We start from the raw sequence: 22856 nt of genomic DNA, 5'->3' as shown, positions 1-22856 counted from the left end.
TATGCATCTATCCCTTACTCATCTTTTTTTGTGAATCTATCATTGATTTGTCGGATCCACATGTAATTCTACATATTTAACGTGCATTTATGATGTATAAGAAATGAACAAGAGATGAGTAAAAATAAAAAATAAAAAATCTAAAAAAAGATCTTATATAATTTTTTTTACGATTTAAATTTAATTTTACCCTTTCTCATAAAAATAAAATAAAATAAAACTAAATTTAAAGGATTAAAAAACACTACAAAAGATCTCCTCTCGCACCCAAATCAAGTACTTTAAAATAGGAAGGATGTAATAAAAAAAAAAAAAAAAAAAAAAAGGAAGGGTGGAAGAGGTGGCAGTGAAGGGAAGCGAGTAGGTAAGCTTGTGTGCAGTCGAGAAAATGGAGCACCGAAGGTTGAGCACCTAAAAGTAAATGCACAGATAAAGGCCAATTTGTAGGCAATGAAAGCCCACTTGATAGACAAAGAAAGGACACGTGAGATTCAGTCCCACTTTCACAAAAAGCGTACCCCTTTTCGGCTTTTCCCCCCCCGATTCCTATACTTCTAAATATTACCCAACTACCCTTCCCTCTCCAAAATCATTGACAATTTGACTCCCTTGTGCCACGTGAACCAAAAAATATCCTATTTTATTTTCCCCGGGACCATTCTTAATTGATACTTTTGGTACCATGGGATGATGGGATGTGCTTTTCTTTTAAGAAACCTACCCAGTGGCCAATGGGTGGACGACACACGTTTTCCTCCTTGTTAATTGTGAATGGATAAGGCAATGAAGACCTAGTATTTGACCATCGTAAAAAAAAAAAAAAAAAAAAAAAAAAAAAGAGAATGAGAAAGCTCAACAAACATGGTCTTAAGTGGTTATCTGTTTTTTTTTCTATTAACAACCAAAATTAAGAGGGAGAGAGTGAAGAGGGGAGAATAATTAGGAGAAGGAAAAGAGATGGGACATACTATTTTTTTTGATGCAGACACCTATATTTCAGCAACAACTTAACTCACACAAAGCTTTGACTTTATGATGGGGAGCACACACTTCATGTTCCCGCAACATTTAACACAGCTTCAAAAATTCTTAATTTTAATTTGTTAATTTTGTGTTAGATTTACGTTTAAAAAAAAATAATAAAAAAAAATTACAAGCTAGGCCTATAAGAAACATATGTGTGAGTCTGACAAAAAAAATTTATACCTGTGATTTAGTGGTACACAAGCGTGAATGGTGGGGTGGAGCTGCTTCAGCAACGTTGGGTGTAGTCATCTGTTGTGACAGCAATAGTACATCCCCAGTGAACGATCCAAGCCCAATCGAAGACACAAGAAGAAGCCCAATTTCTGAACCCAAACACAGGACACAACGACAGCAGTTATCCACTTGCCCCCACATCGAAGACGCACTCCAGAATATGCCAAATCAGATCCCACTTTATCCTACGAATAATCAAACCCAAGAAACTTGTTCAATTTCTAAAGCACTTTCACCATAAATAAATAAATAAGAGCGAATGACCGAATTGCCCTTAACGTTGAAGGGACAAACCTTCACTTTATTCATGTCAACAAACTCTTAACAATTCACATCAAACCCTCACTACATATCCATTTTGGTGAAAAGCTTCAGGTATAATAATAATACATGCAAACTGTACAATCTACCAAAAAACCGCAACATGTTGCGATGGTGAGCAGTCTATACAGATTGAAGAAATTGTCAAGTGACACCTCTAAACTTTTCCTGCCACCATTGATGTGCTTGAACCTTGCACAACCTCAGAAACAGACCTACACAGCCTCACTATTCTTGAATATCCAGTTGTTAGATTCTCAGCTGCAGCTCTTATTTCAGCTATGAGTGACTCCGGCCATGATTTCTCTGGACCCGCAGTGCCAACATGTATTTCGTTTGGGAGGATCTCCGAAGGATAAACGCCTCTGCTCAGAAACAATCAGACCAATCAGTCATCCTTTAACATACTATATGTAGATATACATATAAAGCTAATATGACGTATGAATAGCCTAGAAACTTTATGACAGCATATAATCCGTCAGCTGCGGCTGGCACTATATGGAAGCTGTCCCAGTTACCTCAGGCTTGAGGTCCCCAACCGAAACTCATCAAGTTGAGAACAATATACATTAATGACATGACAGGACCTTTTATCTAAGCATTATTACAGAAGAATCAAACTATGAGATTATTATCCTTTTTACTTTTGGGATGATAATGACCTCCAGATCAAGGGTGAATAGGACATCTTTGGGGCCAAACTTATCAGAGAGCTACCCCAACAGCTCCATAGATGCTAATATCAATCCTACTATGTCCATGGATAGAATAAGCAAGCAGAGCCACATAATTGGCAAGGAGCAATAACTTGCATAAAGGGGGCACTTACAATAAACTCTAAGGCTCCATATATAATGGCCTCATGCACATGACTCCTTTATTCTATCATGTACCACAGATATCATAGTGTCGACCCCATAAGTTACATCACTTCAAAAAGCTTCAACCACAACCAACACTCATATCGCATTGCAGTGAATTCCTAAAACTTATGATATGGCTCTGTTTTGTCCAGTAACATGAATGCAAAATCTACTGCTGATTAATATAAATAATAGAATTGTAAAGGACTTTACCGATTCAAACATGTCATGTCAAGAGTCAATGTCACCTTCCGACCACTATAAAATTCAATGAAACATAGCTGCAAATCAAGCTGGTTAACTGCAAATCAAAAGTACCACATTCACTGAGATTTCAACTCCAGAACGAAACTTTGAATACAACTCAGAATTCATTCAGTGTGATTATAGTTTATACAGCAAAATAATTGATCATACTTAGAAAAGTTCTCAGAAATTGAGATAATATATAGAGAAAAATTAATCTTCTTGCCCTTCCACATAAATGACTTCCTTTATCTTGACCTGAGAGATTCATCAAACAAGTAGGGGTCCTGATAAAAAAAATACATGACTTGGTAGGCCTAAACGCAGGTCATGTATTTAACTTGAATAGGAAATATGTGACTGCACCTTTTGCAGCCCAAATATGAATGGAATGGCTAAACTATAACAGAAACACAAAAATTTTGCATCATCATTAAGATGCCTCATTAGACTACAATTAGATAATGACAAAACTTTTGATTAGGCAGGAGACCTTTTTGATTAACCAATTTGAATGGAAACCACATGTGACTAAAGGTTATAGCACAGAAGCACAAAAAGAAAGGGGGAGGGAGGACACAGAAGATATTACCGGATGGAGAATGAAAACTTGTCTGGACCAGATTTCTAATCTCTATCTGTGTTAACTGTACTTCCCCAACCACATCTAGCAGATTACATAGAAGCGAAGTGGATATCTGCATATAACATACCAAAGTGAATGGAATAGCCTCTAACACTAGAGATAATAAATCCAATACATACTGCCATTAAAAAGACTTTTTATACATATCATTAAAAAAAAAAAAAGACTTTGCAACATAAGAACTAATGCTAGTGTGGATTGCAGAGGAATTATCTGCAAAATGATGCTTATTATATTTAAATCAACGGTGTTATCACTGTAGAAAAAATGAAAAAGAAAAGAGAAACAAAAAGACAAGGAAAATGAACCAGCAGAACCAATGCAATAAAGAGAGGGTGCAGCTTACTTGTGTCTCTTTTGCCAAACATCTTGAACCAACATACTTCTTAGTGGTCTCAGCATTTACCAAAAATGAAAATGCAATGCCAGCATCCATGTTTGGAAAATTCTAGTGAACAAGAAACACTGGATTATAGAAACATTAAAAAAATAAAAATAAAAATAAAAATAAAAAAATCTTCTTGTTCATACCTTCAAGATGTTTATATCATTCAATTTGTTTGAGATGATTATGCTTGATAACGGACCAGTGTTTACTGTGAATCTGTACATCATCAAGCAAACGATGTTAATTTTTTTTTTTTTTTTTTCAATGTGATGGTATAAACAATGGCATCTCGTATGGAATCAACCACAAGATATGAATCAAATAAAGAAAGGAACCCAATAAAAAGAGTAAACCTTTGGCTGATGTAGCCCTGATAGTTGAGGAGAATATCATAATGGCCATTCCTACTCTCAAAATCATCAATTTCCCATAACTGACAAAGTAACAGAAAATATGTCCCTCAGTGACATAAGGCATTTTATTGTATGTATTTACAAGAATCACAGAAACAGTAGAAAGACCTGCAAATCCTGGCGTATAAACCTGCAACACATTCTATTCTTCAGCTGATCATGAACTAATGCAAGAGTGTTGGCACAGTTTGGTTCTCCTTTCATCCTACAGTTAGAGTGAAAACATTTGCACAGACTTTCTATTTTTCTATCTAAAGCTTCAAGCTGCTGCCTTCTTTTGGTCACTTCATCACAGCAAGCCTGGCGCAGTACAACATGTGCATTACAAGGAACCCAAAACTTAAACCTTATATTTTTGCTTAAACTTCATGAACTCTACAAGCCGAATGGGCACAAATGAAGAATAACAAGCATGATAGAAATTGGAGAAATTAAATGAAAACACATATTGATGCCAACATTAAATTCTATTTTCACCAACATCTTGTTTCGTTTATTTATATTTTTTAAAATCAATTCTAGATTCATTTTTGTTAAAATACCAAGAGGAAATCTGAATTGAAATAAATTTCCAAAAATGATCGTTAAAGTGAATTTTGCAGGCCGCAGAACATAGAAGATGAGATACATTGACATCTTAAAAAACCCATATATATACCTCATGCGTGCCCTCAAAATTAACTAAAGAAGTCTGATGAAGACTATTGTCAATTTGAGTATCCCCTGCACCACATTCAGATAGATGTTCAATTTTCAACTTCAACACTTGACACTCCTGAATTCCAGAGCTCAATCGCTGTACTCTTTTCTGCATGCAAGTGTAAGAGCAGAGATGACAAACTGTATACATGTCTACAGAAAGGAAAACACAAGAGAGGAATAAGGTACCAGCAATATGTTGCGCTTCACACCCATTAATTGCATTTTTGCTTTTTTATATGCAATTTCATACATCAACAATCTTGTTTGGGCTACTCTGCAGCAGATAAATTCACCAATGTCAAAACTTGATATGCTAAATCATTTCATGAACACCTATAAGAACCAAGTTCATCTACATCCATGATACTTTCATAATATGAAACCACCTTTTATGTCTAACACTACTGAAGTGGTCAACTTTTCCCTGTAGAAGGCAAATACAAGTACAGGGTTAGCAAAAGCTTAGTATCCAAAGAGGTGATGTACTTGTAAAGCAGTAACATGTTGATATGTTCATAAAGTATAATATCGTATCTTCAGCAAACCTGAGACTGGATTTCAGAACAAAGTATCTCATATTTTTTAACCTTCAATAGGCGAGCCACAAAATCGTCCAGCATGCAAATCTATATGTGGAAAAGAATGTGAGAAAAAAGAAAAAAGTGGAAAAGCTAAATTAAATGATCATAGTTATCTAATTCCACATCCCATATCTAAGTTCTGTTATAAGAAATGGAAAAGAGAAGGGAATATACCGCCTTTAAATTTAGGTTATCAATAGATCCAGAAAGCAGTTGTTTTGTATCACCTGAGAATTTTACTAAAATCTGCAAGATGAGTTCTGAAGTCAAAAGTAATACCAAGGATTTAAAAATTTTACAGGCCATCAGCAAAACTGCTATGCAGTTAAATAACATACAAAAGAGCAAAAGTGGTAAACTTACATCAGCCCAATGCATCCGAGTTTTATCACCTCCTATCTTCTCTCCATTGTTAACTTCATTAGCCTGTTCCAACATGAACTCTAAATTATGACCCCCACTTTTATCACCTTTTGGACTTTTCTGTATCCTGGTTAACTTGTCTATATGGTCTCCATCTCCAAAAACTATTTGAACGTTTCTTCTTTTTTGTCCAGAATAAATATCCATATCTCGTGCAGGAAAAGGACTCTGTGAAATATGAACTTCATCATGGCAGTTATTATCACGTCTACTTGAACTGGACCTGGGGGATAGTACAACTTTCCCAACAAAAGGTGGCATCACGTAATTGTGTGATGCACTTGATGGGTCTTGCCTAGAGGGGCTTGGAGTTGACTCTTTGCTGGTGGGGCTCCAAATCGGCTTTTTCCTGTAGGAGCTCTGAGCTGACTCTTTCAAGGTAAGACTCTGGGCCAGATCTTTCTTGGATGGGCTCTAAGCACCAAAATCAATGTCACATTTTGCAAGTATTTACGTAGGTATATATGTAAAACAATAACACCGTTCATATAAAGAAACATCCTAGTACTTTCACCACAGTAATGTACAGTAAGAAAGCAATTGAAATTTGAGTAGGTCTTTGTCGATAAGCCAGTCTAATAAGATCAGAGTTGATATGCCCATGTGTGAAGCTGCATGCAGTTACAACATACAACCAAAATATATATACGTGCATGTCTATGAAAGTGCGTGAGTAAATATAGAGAAAGACTATGACCTTTTCAAGAGAAGGCTCTTTTTTCCCTCTATAAAAATACAAATTGAGCTGGCGAGGGTCTGCTCCAGCTTGAAGGTTCTTATCTGTGCTTTCAAACTGAAAATTCATAGTGTCCCTCTCCCTCAAAGGGCTTTGGATATTTATAAACGTTTCAGATTCATTGCAAAGATGAGCGATGTTATTATCAAGGACCCTTTCTACTTTGGAAAACTCTTTGACATGGTTAGTCCTCAAGAAGGATGCATCCGACTCTGCTCTCATTTCAGAAAGCAATGAATCCAGTTTGTCAGCTACCAGAGTAGAATGGCTATCACCATTAACATGTTGAATTGAATCTCCATCTTGCCCCGAACCAGAAACAAGTTTATTATACTGTCCCAGCTGTTTCAAATCACGAGAGACACTGCCTTGATATTCCATGGATGCTGCTGAGTCCTGACCTAACCTTTTCACTGGAGATGAAACAAAGTTATCAGGCATACCAGCTACTCTTTTGTCTTTCCTGTAATCAAGTGTGATCTCCACTGATGAGGAATCAGTCCCTGAAGTAACCAAAGTCCCTTCTGTGGGATTTTCTGACATCGAGAAATTCTGAACCAGTTTCGATCCTGACCGAGTGAACTGAGAAGGTGAACCCACTGCTGTCATTAGATTCTTATCCTTAGAAACAAGGCCCAGAGACATGTAATTTGGAGATTCCCCATCTTTTGCAAGGCCCAAGATCACTTCATTTTGGCTCAACTTACCAATGTTTTTGGGGATCTCTATTCCATCACCATCTATGTTAGTCAAATTTTTTTCTTCATTCTTCACATCAGCAGTGCACAAGTGCTCCTCTAAATGAGCAATGGGTGTATCCGCATGTCCTTGCTGAGGATCTTTGCTATTTCCAGCCAGAACAATATTGAAGGAGGAAGGCATGGAAGAATAATTTGATAATCTGCGCTTCAATTTATCGATTCCCTCTTTCAGAGTAGAGGAACTGGGAGACGGCTCAGGAATTTTAAACTTGGAAATGCTTTTTCGAATGGAAGACAGACTCTCACCATGTCTAATACTTTCCTTACTTGAAAAGAAACCTGGCAGTTTTGAGGAAGGAGTCACAATCCCCATATATTTGGCTGAATTAGGAGTATTCACAACCGATTGCTGTTGTTCAGAAGATAACAAAGATATGGACCCCTCTAGAAAAGATCGATATCTTTCACCAGATTTCTGATTGATACCAGGGCCACTTCTTCTGAATTCAGAACTACCATCCTTATTTGATGGAGTGCCTCTATTATCATCAGTGAACTGAGATATTGGCCTAAACATTTCAATTGCATTTTCACTAAATTCCTTAACCCCCTGCAATTACAAGGATAAAACATGCAAGCAAACCTGTCACTTAATCCCCTTGAAGAAACTCACACATATGAATTCCAAAAATCATAGGTAAATTCAAACTAGTATTTGTTAGCACTTTATAGCTCATTCATTCACAATGCTGCTAGCATGTTGGATAATAGATAAGCAAATTCAAAAGACCAACCACGCATTTTGTCTCAGGACAAAGAATGTATCACCTTTAACATCTAAAACAGTCAGCAGCGACCAGTCACAAACTTCCAACCTCAATGATTATAACATGACAACAGATCATTAAACTTATACTACTAATCATGCACAGAGTAAGTCCATTAAAAACATGTTATGAGGACATAAGAATTACAAGAAACAGTAACTATAAGAATGAAATGAAATACTTTCAGTGCATGATACAATGCCCTCCTAATGAGACAACCAAAGCCCATAATGGTCTCCAGTGAAACTGAGTGAATGCACTCCAGACAGTCATTGAAGAACTCCCAAGTGGATAATACTCTACGAAATATAAGAAGGAAACTCATTTTACTTGCAATCCTTTTTTAAAAAAAAACATTCTGTACTCACTTCAGTTAACTGCTTGGGAGTTTGGATTTGGTGATCATGAGTAATCTGATCAACAGGAACAGCAGTAGAACCACCACTTGCCTCGCTCGTCTTTGTACTAGGCAGAGACACTGCCTCGGCAGACATTTCATGCATATCATCACTCCCCATTAAACACTTTGAGTCAATAGAGATAGAATTCAAAATGTTGCTCCCTTCTGCCAAAAGTGCATCTAATCTGGGAGATATCCTCCCATAATCATAACTACGTGGGTTTTCTCCTACAATACTCATGTCGTTTGAATCTTTACCACCACCACCACCACCGCTGCTCACTTTATCAACAGGAAGCACAGGCTTCTTAGCTTTAGTTAGTACCATAAAACTTGCTGAATCAGTAGGGGTAGCAGTGTGGGAAGGGGTAGTAGCACTGTCTTCAAAGGCAAGAAGACGATGTGCCGTTGTCATCGTCGGGGTCTTGAGATCGCCTCCTCCTCCAGAGTCTGACCTGGCAAGACTACGGAAATGCATAGAGAACGCGGTGGAATCCATGGTAATATCATCCGATGCACCAGAGTCGGATAACCTTCCGGGTCTAATGAAATTCGCTGACACAGGCCCAAAGAAATTGTCTTCTGCGAAAATTTTAAGGAGCAAATGCTTCAGCATTTTCATAGTCCGTTTCAAGAGATTCAACGAATGCACGCACCAAACAATGAGATACCGTAACATAAAAAAAGTGCAAAACAGAAGCAAATTGCTTAAAAATAACTTGTTAGTACTCATGAGTAAGAATCTTCCCTCCAATCAGAGCCAAATAGAGGGGTAAGATGGAAAAATAGAAGGTGGGGGAACTTGCCGTCGTCATTGGAAACTGCGGAGGCAGAGCCGACGGTGCTGCTTCCGGGAGAGGGCGAGCCAATGGGGCGCAAGAAGGAGTTGGGCGGATCGTCGAGTTCTGGAATGGGAGTGGAATCGTCGCTGTCGGCAAGGTCCCTGAAAAACCCTAGCACCTCTGGGTCAGGCCCAGAATGAGAGGAGTTTGGGGTGGCGGGCTGGTCCTCGGAGAGGTCGTCGTCGCGGTTGAAGATGTGGACGGAGGTGATCTCGACGTCCGCGAAGCTCACCCGGCGGTTCGCACGTCTCTTCTTGAAGGCTATTGTCTCGACCTCGCCCTCGCCCTCGCCCTCGGTCTCCGTGTTGCCAGGCTCTTCGGACGCCATTTCTCGACGGAAAGTTATGCACTCGCGCTTGTTAGGGCCAACCAAGTAAGAGGGGGTGTTGGATTTGGGGGGTTTTGTGCGGGAAATGATGAGCTATTGTTGTTTCAAAGGTGTTTTGAATTTATTATATTATTAACAATTAAAAAATTAATTGGGCTTTTGTTTCATTTGTTGAGATAACTTTCACATCGTATTGTAATTTGTAAAGACTTGGCTGCTTGATTGGGGGGTTTTTCACTGCGGTTTTCCAGATTTTTTTCCTTTTTTTTTTTTTAAAAAAAAAAGTAATATTAAATAAAAATTACATAAAAAAAAAATAATACTATATATACTGGACAAAAATATTTTCATTTCGAGAAATGTTAGGAGTCAATAAATTTTTCATATTTAGCTTATATTTATTTATAATCAACCATTGAATTTGTAGACTTGTATAGATCCCACATAAGTCAATAGTAAACCCCACAAATTTAATAGTTAATTGTAAGAGAATATGAGTTAAATATGAAAAACTTATTAACCCCTAACATTTCTCTTTCATTTCATTCTTAAAGCTGACGTGAAATACTTGTCCAGAATAAAACATTACTCTACAAAAAATACACTGTTTAGAGGTGCATTTTTTTTTTTTAAAAAAAAAGTTTGTATTTTATAATTGCATGCAAGGTAATATGTTTTAAAAAATGTACGATTTTAAAAGCTAAACTATAATTTTACAAAACATTTAACTGTATTTTTAAAAATTATATTTTAAAATCATACATTTTAAAATCGTTATTTTTAAATTTTGAAGTCGCAAATGCAGACACGAACACGAGACGTGATTGGGAGTACGCGGCGTGCATAGCACACCGTGAAGGAAAATTTTTTTTAAAAATATTTTAATACAAAAAAAAAAAAAAAAAAATTTGCAGGCACGCCGTGTGCTATCTTGTTTTACCCAAAACAAAATTCAGTTGTCATTAAGTGGCATTATAAACAAATAAAATAATAATAATAATTGATAGCCTGAAACGCTAAATGATTTCTACAATGGCCGTAGACCAACTCATCTCCACTGCAATGAAGAAAAAGACCAACTGAGTTGCATACAACATTAAGCATCTTTTCTGTTGGCAGTTGAGAACCAGAAATCTAAAGTAAGGAAATTAACTTCTAAGCATTGTGCTTTGGTACATGAATCTCAAAAATAAGACTAAAGTAGTTTCAACCAAATCCATCACGTGATAGGTTGCATCACAGTATCTAAAGCTTTACTAACACCTGAGAATCAACCATATAATGCACGCCATGGCTCCTCACTATCCTTTGATGTATTTGTTGTTGGTTGCCACATGACCCTGTCTCTCAAAAAGCACAGGCCAGAAGCGCTTGCCAAAAGCTCTCCCATCTCATAAAGTATCTGGAGAAGAGAACCGGCCACGAATCAGATGGTATAAAATCCAGATAACCAGAACAACTATAAAATGGTAGGAAAAAGGAAGGAAGAGAAAAGCAGTTCTTATCTCCACAGGAAAACATGAAAAAGGTTGCAATAGCTTTCAAAATCCATTATCTCAACATGGCCTCTGAGTCTTAGTTTAAATATACCTAATCTACTATATAAGCAATTTCACCAATATAAATGCATTAGCTGAAAGTAACTAGAGTATGCATACCTCAAGTTCTTCTCCTAGAGCTTTATCAGATGCAGGTCGACCTCTTATTGGCCCAATAAGAACAAAAGTTGGCAACTTCAAGACACGGACCAAATGAAGAAGGCAGGCTGAAGGTTCGTGATGAATCTGCAACGATGATGGCACCTTCTGGGTTCTGGCAGCCATGGCCAGAGTTACATCTGTTTCTGGGCCTATCTGTATTCCATAAATGGAAGCTTTGCTTTCATCTGTTGTTAAAGGTTTGCTTTCCCACTTAAACTTTGATGATGCCAGGACAAATGGGACTATAAGTGTGGGCATTGAGGATGATTTTTCTCCTGTTATTTGTGATAGAACTTCATTAACAGCACAGGCCAATACTGGTGGCTCATAAGTTTCCATTAACAAAAGTGAAACCTGAATGAAAATAAAGAGAAAAAAAAAAATCCAAGTAAGGGTACAACCTATTAAATGAAGCTGTAAGGTTGAGTTACACAGTATGCCATTTGCCTGTCTACATGGTCAGGCAAGAGCTTTCAAAATTAAATAAGATATCGAGGGGGAAAAATGTAGTGTGGGGTGGAACTGGAGCAAAGTAACAAAATTTTTGCAGGTGGTTGTTGTTCTCTCCCATTCTCTCTAGGCATCAGAACCAAACTGGATGATTCACGGAAACCGCCATTAACTAAACCCCTCTAGATATCACATAAATCTTACAAAACCCAGATATGTTTCAATTCTAGCGCCACATCATTTCTAAGTGCATTGCTCATGTCACAATGTCAAAGTGAAAAATTAAAATCCCTTGTCAAAAGAACAAAAGAGAAAATAGCCGTCCGTCCAATTTCCAAACACAACAAATGCTACAAATAATATAAAAAGCTACGTTTGGGCAGGCCATATCATATTTGGGATGCTTCGACACCACAGAGAATTCTACCTTGGTTTTTGATCAAAAGTCCCTTACTTCAACCAACTACAACTCCCTCATTCTAAAACGTGACACACTTAGCTATCCAAGATCAACAGTAATCAAACATTGGAACCCATTAAACATAATCGATGGCCTAATTGTAATTGCTAAGGGGAGACTTCCAAATTTCTAAAAGGTTAATCACCTAGTCAAAAAAAAAAAAAAAAAAAAAAATCTGTAAGAAAGCAAGGAAATTTTGGAATCTGGGGTGGTGAGAAGAGTACCTGTTGATCAACATAGTGAATGACCTTGGCAGACGCTTTCTGATCCTTAATTCCGTACCGCTCCAATGAGAGCTCCAACGACTCTTCCCTGCACACGCAAACAGAAAGGAATTAAGCAACTGAGCAACTGAGGGAGAGAGAGAGAGAGAGAGATGAGATGGTGTACCATAAGAGCATTAGCTTACCGTGGGCCCTGAAGAAGAGAGGAGTTAGGGTTAGGGTGGAGAGAATCGTAGATGGCAGACGCCAATCCCTCTGAATCTCTGAAAAGGAACACTACCTTCATTCTCTCTTTCTTCTTCTTCTTCCCCCAGAATGAAAGACAACTGCACAGGAGAGAGGACCTTTCCTTCCTTTTTCTTTGTTTTATGCGGTCTTCAGAACGGCACCGTTCAGCACTTTCTAGAATAATATTTCTGGAATAATATCTAGGAAAAAATGTAAAATTAGTCCAATGGTTTACTTGATTTACAATTAGTTTCATGTCATATCAAAATAAACTCAAATATCCTTAAGGTATATAAAAAAACCAATTTGAACAGAATTTGGCTGTAGCCAGTACGAACTTTAGCTATAAGGACTAAATTATTTTTTTGGCATAACTCAGGGACCTTTGAATTCATTTTGATACCACATAGAGTTAATTTATAATTAAATAAACCACATTGACTAATTTTACATTTTTCCCTAATCTTTAAATAATGTTTTTTTTTCCTAACCAATAATAAAAATGGGGATTATAAGGATAATTCTTACTATTAATTCTAATAGAAGAGAGATAAGGAGAAGAGTTAGGAATGCTTCTAAAAATCTTATTGGAAGCGGCTCATTTTACAACCTAATGTGCCGGGTGATTGGCACTTCTATAAATTTTAATGACAGTCTTCAATTATAGGAGCACTAATTTATAATTAGACAACTGATGGTACCGTTAGTTTATTTATGATTGTAATGTGATCGCAATCATTGACGCTTAATTTTTCATATTCCAATTATAAACATGTTCATAAGTGTTAAGTCTTACATTGTTTGTTTACCCAATGATATTAGGCTTTATCTGAGGCATTATAGTGAGACATTGGTCTCTGGCTTTTTTATTTTGATATTTCCTGTATTTGGTCTTTTATACAGTTCTTCAGGAGATTTCAAATTGTTCCAACATTCGCCATGCAACAATCCTTTTGAATTATCTTAAGAGTCCTATCATATCTTAGACCCCTACACATCTGTGAACAATCTCTATCGCAGCAAGGCAGCATTAAGAGTGTGTTTAACATTGTAATTTTGTAGATCAAAAGCACGACTTTAAACCTAATCGCAAAAAATAGATTATTTGGAATTGTGTTTTTCAAAAAAATTACAATACGATGAAAATGTAGAAAAATATACGTTTTCAAATCGCAGAAAATGTGTAGATTTTTAAAAACCCATGACTTTAAAGGCCAATTAATTTACAATTTCACTTTTGAAAACTGCAAAACCTAAACAAGCCCTAAACTAATGAAAGATCCTATATGCAGACTGCAATAATAATCGATCATGGCAAGTATATATATATATATAGCAGGTGAAATAAAGTGTTGAGCCCAAATAATTTAAAAAAATGTAATTAGTAACATAATTTACAACTATAAAAAGGCCCATGGATGGATAGAACTAATCAAGTTTACAATATTGGTGATCTTCCCAAAATGTTTAGTTCATGAATATACATACATATATATATATATATATATATATGTATGTAAATATAAATGTAAAAGTAAAATTGTGATGACTACTACTCAATCAATCTTCCAAGCATGAAGAAAAAGGCAGAATTCAGGTGATGTTACATGAGCATTACTCCGAGTAGAGTAATACCCACTTGTGCTGCCATCGCTGTCAACGGTAGTAGTAGTAGTATCTCCATTATGGCTGCTGCCTTCATTAATGTCACTTTGATCACATTGATGATCTGGTGCGCCTGGCTTGAATATAAACAAGCCATGCCCCATACCAGGGCTGCTGAACAGCCAATCATGCACATCCCACAACACTTGCAAAGGGTTCTTGTTAACCAATACTGTCTGGTTCCCTCTGAACTTCCACTGCAAATTCCTTACATGAATCAACACAATCCCATCTATGCTAATCCACATTTCAGGATCTCTAGGCCCAGATGTCGAGCTCTCGACCACAATGTCGTGTTCTTTTCTCTCGTCAAATTTAGCCCGGGTGGAGAAACTTCTCTTGGCGAATACATTTTCCTTCTTGTACACTAGAAAGGCATCCACAAGGGCCGGCCTGGATTTTGTTCTCTTGTATGCCTTCTTCTTATAGTCTCCCAACAACAACACCACCTCTTCGTCCGATACTAGAGCCACATAATAATCTGCACACGGCTCGGGGCCACCGGCAAATTTAGCCGAACGGAGATCCCAGTACACATCCACTTGATTCCCTTCAACCTCAAACGACTTGTACCCTTTTTTGCTCCAGAAATGCCAAGGCTTGAGATCAATCTTGCAGGAGTAATGAAAGTCGCTTTCTAGACTATCCACCTTAATGCTGAAGGAATGGTTCATGAGGTTCTTGCACCACGACACCGTCACTCTCCGCCAATACGCGGCAATGTTCGCCTGGTAGACGCAGGTGACGGTGCTTTGAGCACTTTTGTTTACTGCTGCTGCTGCAGGCTCTTCAACAGTTATTCTCTCTGCTAATGGAAATTGTTGATTCAATGACTGTGCTCTAATGGACCGACCAAAAGACATTTTTGTATGTGTTTTTGTCCTAGGAAAGCCAAAAGGCCGGGGAAGGTGGTATATATTTTCTTTTCTGGGAGCAAGATTGAACATCCGGCAAGCAGACAACCTATTTGGGTTCCATTTCTTCTTGTTGCCCCAAGACCAATCATAACATCATTAATTTCATCATGACATGAAAGTAGAGATCTGCATGTTACCTTAAAGAGCATGAATCTGATAAGAAAATTCAGCCACCCAAGACTTCTGCAGGCCGGCAACAGATGAAAAGCTCAAGGGAAATGGAAGATTCTCAGGAAAATTGTTTGACAGAGCTTTTTGGCGAAGGAAGAAAGGCAGGGGGGGATAGACATGGAAGTTTGTTTTGATGGAGAAAAAGTCTCCTTCTTGAGGCTGAAAACTCTGCAGGGGTACCGAAAGACAAGGGGTTATGGGAACCTCCTTACAGATTTTTTTACCACAAAATGCAGTTTCTTTGTCCACTCAATACCAAACGGTTTTTTTTTGTTTTAAGTATTTACCATTTTCCATCTGTCAGCAATAGAATTGGAAGAAGCATAATTTTTATGCTTCTTTCGAATCGTCCATTGTTTGGTGGTCATTGTCACAGACTCACAGTCTGTCTTAAAATATTAATTTAATTTATTATTTTCAATTTACTCCCATTTTATTTTATTTTTTAAAATTAATTATTTCATCCATTGGGTCTCATACAAGTATACAATAACTTTCATTGTATTCAATCCGCTGGAAGTCAAAATACAAAATACTGTTTTTATTCTCGATCTCTTTGATGTAAAATAGTCAAACTACCCTCGTTGTAAATGACAAAAACAAAAGTCCTCAAAAGATTATGGTGTAAATATAGAACCAAGCCCGTGGGGTGCATATGCTTTTGCGACCAAAATAACCTGTTAGAATATTTTCTTTCAAAATGAAAAGACCATTTTCTCCAAACAAGTACTGTGGCAACATAATAAAAGCCCCTAGTACTGTATCCTTTGAAAAATGTAATTCTACAAACTCATTTATACTACATTCCCATTGTCATATGTACTACGCTCTCCCTCGTCTCCATTGTTTCTGTCTTCATCTTGAATCCACTTCTTGCTGCCATATCTGGCTTCTAAGATTCCCCCAATATGATTACCTGAAGCACCATTCTGAATTGCTTCGATGTACAACACCTTCACCAAATTCCTAAAGCGACGTCGGAAGGTTGGTATCCGGGACATTGAAGCTACAATTCCCTGTTGTCTGACAAAAAGGAGAGGGGGAAGCAAAATTAATTGCCTAGCTAGTTTGGAGGTACATTAGAAAATTATGGCCAAGGCTTTTTATGTTCTAATAGCATGTACTGATGAAATAGAAGAGCTGAAGTTTTCTCAATTCTTATAATTTTGGATTAAATGCACACTCAGAGTTTTATTTCTAATGGAAAAGACATGAACACTTGATTCATTTCAGATACAATATTCAAAAGTGCACCTTCTAATAATGGATTGCAACTGTGCTCTTCTGACGTTGTCACTGGATGCAAATTCAGTGTCATCCCACTCCTCGGGCTTTCCATTTCTGCCTCTCATAACAAGCTCTCTCAGGCATATTTCTTCATTTTCATCTAGTTGGAGTCCCTTTATTTGCTCTTTCATGATTAATAGGGGCTCAATGAACCACTCGAACACTTTATCCCTTGGCCCGTTCACCCTCGTCAACTCCACTCCGTCGGCTGGGAAATTCGATTGCATGATCATGACTAGACCTCTTGATACTTATGTACGTGTATGTAAGAACAAAAGTTTGAGAGACATACAGATCACCAACCCAGATGAGTTGGACTTTGCAGATTCAAGCAGACACTGTAATATAGACCAAGCGGGTAATTGGATGCCCAACTTCTTACAATTACCCCTCAGAATGCATTCCTCAATGTCCTCGTGAGTTATCAGACCATCACGAAGGAGAATCCGACCATTAACCTCGCAGGATTTACACAACCAGTCCCATACCTGCAACATTGACAAAATCAATGAAATCCACACAAGACCGATACTAATTAGAAGAAGTACCTCATGAGTTCTTACCTGCATTGGTTTGTATTGTTGAATTGTCCACTTCATAGTTCTTGATTTCTCTGAGATGAGTTTTGAAGTGCACGGGTTATCCCTCCCATTCTTTGAGTTGACGATATGATTGTCACCTAGTTTTTTTCTCTCTGAGCTGGGGCTCATGTTTCTACGGTATTTAGGCCTGGCTGTCGACAATTTTACAGAATCAAATCAATCCATATAAATTATGAATAATTACTCGCGAGCAATAATAATGACTTGAATTCTAAAAACTAATGTCCCCACTTCTTCTCTCTTCAACACAACAATTCACTAAAATATTCCCAAAACATTTTTTTTTTTACCTTGCTTTCTTTTCACTTGCTACAAGAGAAAAAAGAATCCCGCCACGGAAGGGGGTGAGGGCTAAGAGAAAAAAGCTGGTTAGAAGAAAATATACCGCGGAAGACAGGATCCCTCCCTCAAGGCGAGTAAATCATTTACATATTCATCGAACAGTGAAACCACAGCCACGATGTACGCAAGTCCCAAATGAAGCGAGCCTTCCTGGAAATTTTATAAATCTCTTTTCAAATAAAACTTCAAACCAATACAAATTCATCAAAAAATACATTTCTTACATCATCAAAACCTGAATTCACTGTCATAATGAGAAAAGCAACTTATGACAGACCTGATGGACAATAACTCCGCTGTAGAGCCCCAAAAAGAAGCTCGAGACAATAGCACCTATCACGCCTCCCACAACAGCCAATGGCCATAAGATGATAGCAAGGCCAGCAAATGGAACACATACTCTCTCTAAGAATGGTCCTTCCCTCCCAATCAAGTCTTCTAGCAGCCTCTTCCAGCCCTTGAATAGCATGCAAGGGCTTTTCCACAGAGCAACAGTGGTAATTAAAAGCATATCTACTGGCACACCAATCAGGCTTGCCAGCAAACAACTAGGCAATTTCGATAACCTAGCAAAGAAAAAATGGAATATGTCTTAAAGAATCTGTAACCATACAGAATAGGATCAAAAAGAATATTTCTCACTTAATGTCCATAGGCTTTTCATCCGGAAGCACTGTCTCAATTAGCTCATCCATGTACGAGAAGTATGAGTGGAAGCAAAAGTCTGTGAAATCCTGCACTACCATGCAGCCTCCTTTAATCGTAGACCAACAACCATCCTGTTGTAAAAAGAGCAAGCCAACCAGATGAATTGCTAAAAACTTTATGGAAAACTCAATTAAGCAAAGCTTTATACCAGCTATTTTGTGACACTTGAAAAAGTTAGTCTTATAGTGGAATGATAAATTGCCTACATTGGATGAATGCATTATAAAAATGCTCATGGATGCCAAGTCCCACACTGGTTCCTTACTAGTTGAGACTGAGTTTTGTAAATTATTCTAGTGAACTTTAATTGCAATTTCACTAGTCTTTTTGGAGTAATAGCGCAAGTATGGTTAACACTTTCTCTAAGTTGTTAAATATTTGGTACACATAGGCAAAAAATAAATATATGCAAGTTCCGATGGATCTATTAAGATCTTTAACAAAAGTTAAAGACATTGCTATGACAAAATTTTTAGCAATTAAGAAATTATAGTAAAACCAATTACCACGCTTATAAGAACAAGTAAGAAAATTTATTAGCTCTTGGTTGGGCTATTCCTTATTAGAATCTCATATAATAGATAAAGCTGTGATATTAAAGCAGAATTAGTTGCATTTATGTATTTACAAACACATTGCACAAAAAAGGTGGTTCACTATGTCTCTTCAAGAGAAACAGGCACAGCTTAACTGAAGTAAAAAACCATTTCTATCCAAAAGACACATAAGAACCACATAAGAACCATTTGAGAATAACATTGTAACGACCCCAATCCTAAGCTAAAGTAATTTGTAGGCCTAGCCCAGGTAGATGGGCTTAGAGAGTGCAAACCCATTATTAGATGGAATTATCTTAGTGAGTAGATGAAAACATAGATTACGCATAAAATAAATAATTTAATTTTAGGGTTAAATACTTTTTTAGTACACGTGGTTTGCCTTGGTATCAAATAGCCACCTCAGTTTACAAAAGTATTACAAATTATACCTGCGAACATCTTATAAATACAGTTGGTCCCTCCGTCTGTGTTCCATCAAAAAACTTAATGGCCTACCACATCAAGGCCTATCAAAGAGCGAGAAGTATCCCCATGCCACATTATTCTGCCAAGTCAGCGTTATTTTTTTAAGGTATTATCTTGAATGACATGGTTAGTTTAATAAAATCATTAGCAACAGTAATTTTAGGGGGGCATAGGATCGACAAAACTCTATATTGCATCAACTTTTGCCTAATTTCCTAAAAGGAAAATTTTTAATGCATAATCCTAACCCTAATTACCCTAGCCGCCCATACATAATATCTCCTACAAAATTCACCTATAAAAAAAACATCTCCTACAAACCTTAAAATTCGAGTTAATGACCAAAAAGGGAAGAAGAAATGCCAAGAATAAAATTTCAATTATGAACCTAGTCTTATTGTCATTTACATCCATTGAGAAATAAATGGTAGGCATTAAGTTGAAATCAATCACCTAAGGCAAAAGTTTATCGCCGGCCATGTGTGGTCTCTACATTAAAAATGTAATTCAAATTTTATTTTCCTATCTTGCACCTATTAACCAAGGGCCAAGATTTTTAGTGAGAAATCACCACAACCCTTGGATTGGTCACCTAAACCAAGACAATTAGAACCAAAATTCTAGAACCTACTACTATTCACGTCTATTGGGTTATTTTTCATCAAAAATTAAATTTTCAATTAACCTCATTCTCACACTTATTGGGATTACGCGCAATCCCAGTACGTGGGGCGTAATTGTGTACATCGGCCGTACTAAGAGAATGTTGTATGAGTATCTATATATACATGTTTAGAATAAATAAATGTGCTTTGATGTGGTTTTTTAAGGAAAAAGTGGTTTTAAAGAAAATGAACTTAACCCAACTGTTTTCATGGTAGGGGATTTTTCTTATTGAACCTCTTTGCTCACCCTTTTTATTTTGTTTTTCAGGTTACAAGCATGAAGTCATAGGGGCAGGATGGGAATATAGGAGACGAATAGAGTTCAGCACGAAACTTTACATTTCAAAAAAAAAAAAAAAAATTTAGTGCAGTTGCACAAGCGTCTTTGCATTAAATGACAATTTTTAATTAATCTTATTTCCTTATCATGCATTTATTTTTGCATTTAGTTAGTTGCTCTAGTAAACCTTGTAATACTCTGTGCCTCTGAGAGACTAAGATGACGAACCTAACCCTAATGGGCCAAGAGAGTTATAGTTGTGATATTAGAGCAAAGGTTATAAGGTTCGGTAGACTTTTAGGAGCCACAACAATACGATAGACTTAGAGGGAAAATGGGAAATCACATTCCGGCCAAGTAAAGTCCAAGTTTAGAGTATGCTTTTAGTAATTGAGTCAATGTTAACGGACCAATGCTGCGATACTCGTTCTGTTTATTGATCCGCCTAGTGAAAAAAACGTTTGTTGCAACAAATCGGAGACTCTAACTTTGAAGGAGCACAAGGCTAGAACTTGGTCCAAGAGTTGCCGACACCCTGATTGCAAGACAAGCGCCACAGGTTTCAAGGTAGGGTGGGCGACAAGCAGAGGAAATCCCCACCATGGGAGGAACTCCACGACACACTCAAAGATTGCTCGACTTACCTTCGGACTAAGAGATTATTCTCGCATTAATCTTCTCTGGGACATTGTGCTGCCTTAGGAACATTCGACTGGACAAGTTAGCTTAGCTCAGGAACAGCCTCCTGTACCAGACCTAGTGTATATATCCGGGGAAGGAAACCTGACTTGAAAAATTTTAGTACTGTGGTTAAGATAATGATCAGAATGGACTTTCAGATAGAAGATAGGCTGTGACCTATAAGTGTCCTATCCAATAGGACTAGAGTGGCAATCCTCAAGGTAATTAGACTTCTGATTACCTTGAGGATTTAGCGTAGGTTTATTAATCAGGATGTAATGATTGTAATGCTGCATTAATATGGATTAAACCGGTGATCTGGTCTTAGCAATTGACTCGGTTACACATATAGTAGCATAGGCTTATTGATCAGGATTTACTGATTGTAATGCTGCATTAGGGATTAAACCAGTGGTTTGATCTTCATAATTGAATTTGTGACACATATAGAGGATTCTAGAAGTTAAATATAATTGGGGCCTAATGGATTTGTCATTGAGGTTGTAAGGTATTCAGGTAAGACATGCACATGGATTTTAGTCAAAAAGCTAGACCCGAAAAACAAAAAACTGAGCAAAAGGCAGAAAGAGAAACTTACAAGAAAGCAGTGGTATAATTTGTCCGTGACATTCTCTCCAACAGCCTCAAAAGTTGCAAGAAGAGGCACAAAAAATCCATATCCTACTCCCCCTAAAAGGCTTCCAACAATTCCAAAGACTGGCCAAAGGGCCAGAGGAACTGGCAATGAAACCAGCAGCACAGCCTTCAGAACTGGTCCGAGCTTCTTGGTTCTGAAATTATAGGCCCAAAAGGTATCCAATCAGAAGCACATGGCATGAAAACAAAACATGAACTTGGGACTTGAAAAACCATCCACATACTTTACCACACAGTAATAAGTCCATACAAAATGTGCAGTCCATAGCCCAAGTATAACTGCTGAGTTTCCAATCAAAATGATGCCTACTACTACCGGTCCAACAAGTGCCGCTGCCAAAGGAATTAATTGTTAAGAAAGGACAAGATCACAAATCCATTCAACTATGCATTTCATCAAATATGAAATAAACACATGTATAGCATATAATCCATTAACCCATCACCCATTATAGCGCATGCATGTCTAATTGCAGATGCATTCATATACCCGCTTCAATTAATCATAAATACATAAAAATAAATGAATAAATAAAAAAGAAGAGTTATAGAGAATAATGAAACCTTTAAGGATGCCGAGGATGAAGAGCAAGAAGAAGAAGGGCAGGAAGGAGAGAAAGCTGCATAGCTTGGCGGAGAGCCCAGTGGGAACCTCCATGAGAAGAATACAAGTAGAGACAGAGAGGATCGGGCTTCTCTTTTTATCTCTTTCGCATCGTTTGGAGTGCGTGCAAAAGAGGAAAGAAAGTGGACAGCTTTTTGTTTATGAAGGGGAGGACTGTGACACTGTAAACGTGGCAAAATATGGTGGCTCGGCCGAAACGTGGCCACCCACGGATGCTGTAATCCGTGAACTAACTTCCCCCCGAAAAGATAGTGGGGATAAAGGCCACATCACGCTTTTTGGCGGGAAGGAACCGCCTTGAGATGCCCCCATTCTGTTTTCCTCTTATCTCTCTAACTTTATATTTTCCGATTTTTGAAAAATATTTTTTTTTATACTTTTAAGTGTTATATATATATATATATATATATATATATTAAAAAATATCCTTTAATTTTTGCAACACGATTTCTCTTTTTATTTTTTAAACTATAAATCATTTTTCGAATT

At 37.3% G+C, this 22856-nt stretch overlaps 4 protein-coding genes across 5 annotated transcripts; all 4 read right to left on the bottom strand.

Annotated features, from left to right (window-relative positions):
• Positions 1 to 1534: 1534 nt before the first annotated feature.
• On the bottom strand, positions 1535 to 9753 carry LOC132182430 (uncharacterized). Its single transcript, XM_059595669.2, has 16 exons — positions 9317 to 9753; positions 8479 to 9092; positions 6544 to 7893; positions 5787 to 6260; positions 5598 to 5669; positions 5388 to 5468; positions 5229 to 5266; positions 5029 to 5116; positions 4799 to 4948; positions 4249 to 4440; positions 4081 to 4160; positions 3871 to 3943; positions 3686 to 3787; positions 3286 to 3391; positions 2661 to 2748; positions 1535 to 1946 (listed from the first exon to the last, which is right to left on the bottom strand). Exons 1-16 carry the CDS (start codon positions 9678 to 9680, stop codon positions 1739 to 1741), a joined length of 4080 nt encoding a protein of 1359 aa, XP_059451652.2. The 5' UTR covers positions 9681 to 9753; the 3' UTR covers positions 1535 to 1738.
• Positions 9754 to 10743: 990 nt separating this feature from the next.
• LOC132182295 (period circadian protein) lies at positions 10744 to 12843 on the bottom strand. The gene is made up of 4 exons (XM_059595497.2): positions 12700 to 12843; positions 12515 to 12602; positions 11339 to 11734; positions 10744 to 11082 (listed from the first exon to the last, which is right to left on the bottom strand). The coding sequence occupies exons 1-4, from the start codon at positions 12798 to 12800 to the stop codon at positions 10951 to 10953; spliced, it is 717 nt and encodes a 238-aa protein (XP_059451480.1). The 5' UTR covers positions 12801 to 12843; the 3' UTR covers positions 10744 to 10950.
• A 1455-nt stretch (positions 12844 to 14298) lies between these two features.
• Positions 14299 to 15270, bottom strand: LOC132180589 (uncharacterized). Its single transcript, XM_059593468.2, has one exon. It carries the CDS (start codon positions 15268 to 15270, stop codon positions 14299 to 14301), a length of 972 nt encoding a protein of 323 aa, XP_059449451.1.
• Positions 15271 to 16161: 891 nt separating this feature from the next.
• Positions 16162 to 22558, bottom strand: LOC132181085 (putative membrane protein At3g27390). Of its 2 annotated transcripts, none has more exons than XM_059594149.2 (10): positions 22307 to 22554; positions 21967 to 22075; positions 21684 to 21876; positions 18369 to 18505; positions 18004 to 18292; positions 17770 to 17876; positions 17346 to 17511; positions 17075 to 17270; positions 16750 to 16990; positions 16162 to 16518 (listed from the first exon to the last, which is right to left on the bottom strand). In XM_059594149.2, exons 1-10 carry the CDS (start codon positions 22398 to 22400, stop codon positions 16290 to 16292), a joined length of 1761 nt encoding a protein of 586 aa, XP_059450132.2. In that variant the 5' UTR covers positions 22401 to 22554; the 3' UTR covers positions 16162 to 16289. The 2 variants fall into 2 exon arrangements, with proteins under 2 accessions (XP_059450132.2, XP_088372703.1); XM_088516577.1 differs by having other exon boundaries at positions 16433 to 16511; positions 22307 to 22558.
• Positions 22559 to 22856: the final 298 nt, after the last annotated feature.

This window comes from Corylus avellana, chromosome 5 (genome assembly GCF_965113065.1).
Source record: "Corylus avellana chromosome 5, dhCorAvel1.hap1.2, whole genome shotgun sequence".
Taxonomy (NCBI): domain Eukaryota; kingdom Viridiplantae; phylum Streptophyta; class Magnoliopsida; order Fagales; family Betulaceae; genus Corylus; species Corylus avellana.
The sequence above is the reverse complement of the archived record's forward strand: the minus strand, read 5'-3'. Positions and strand labels throughout refer to the sequence as shown.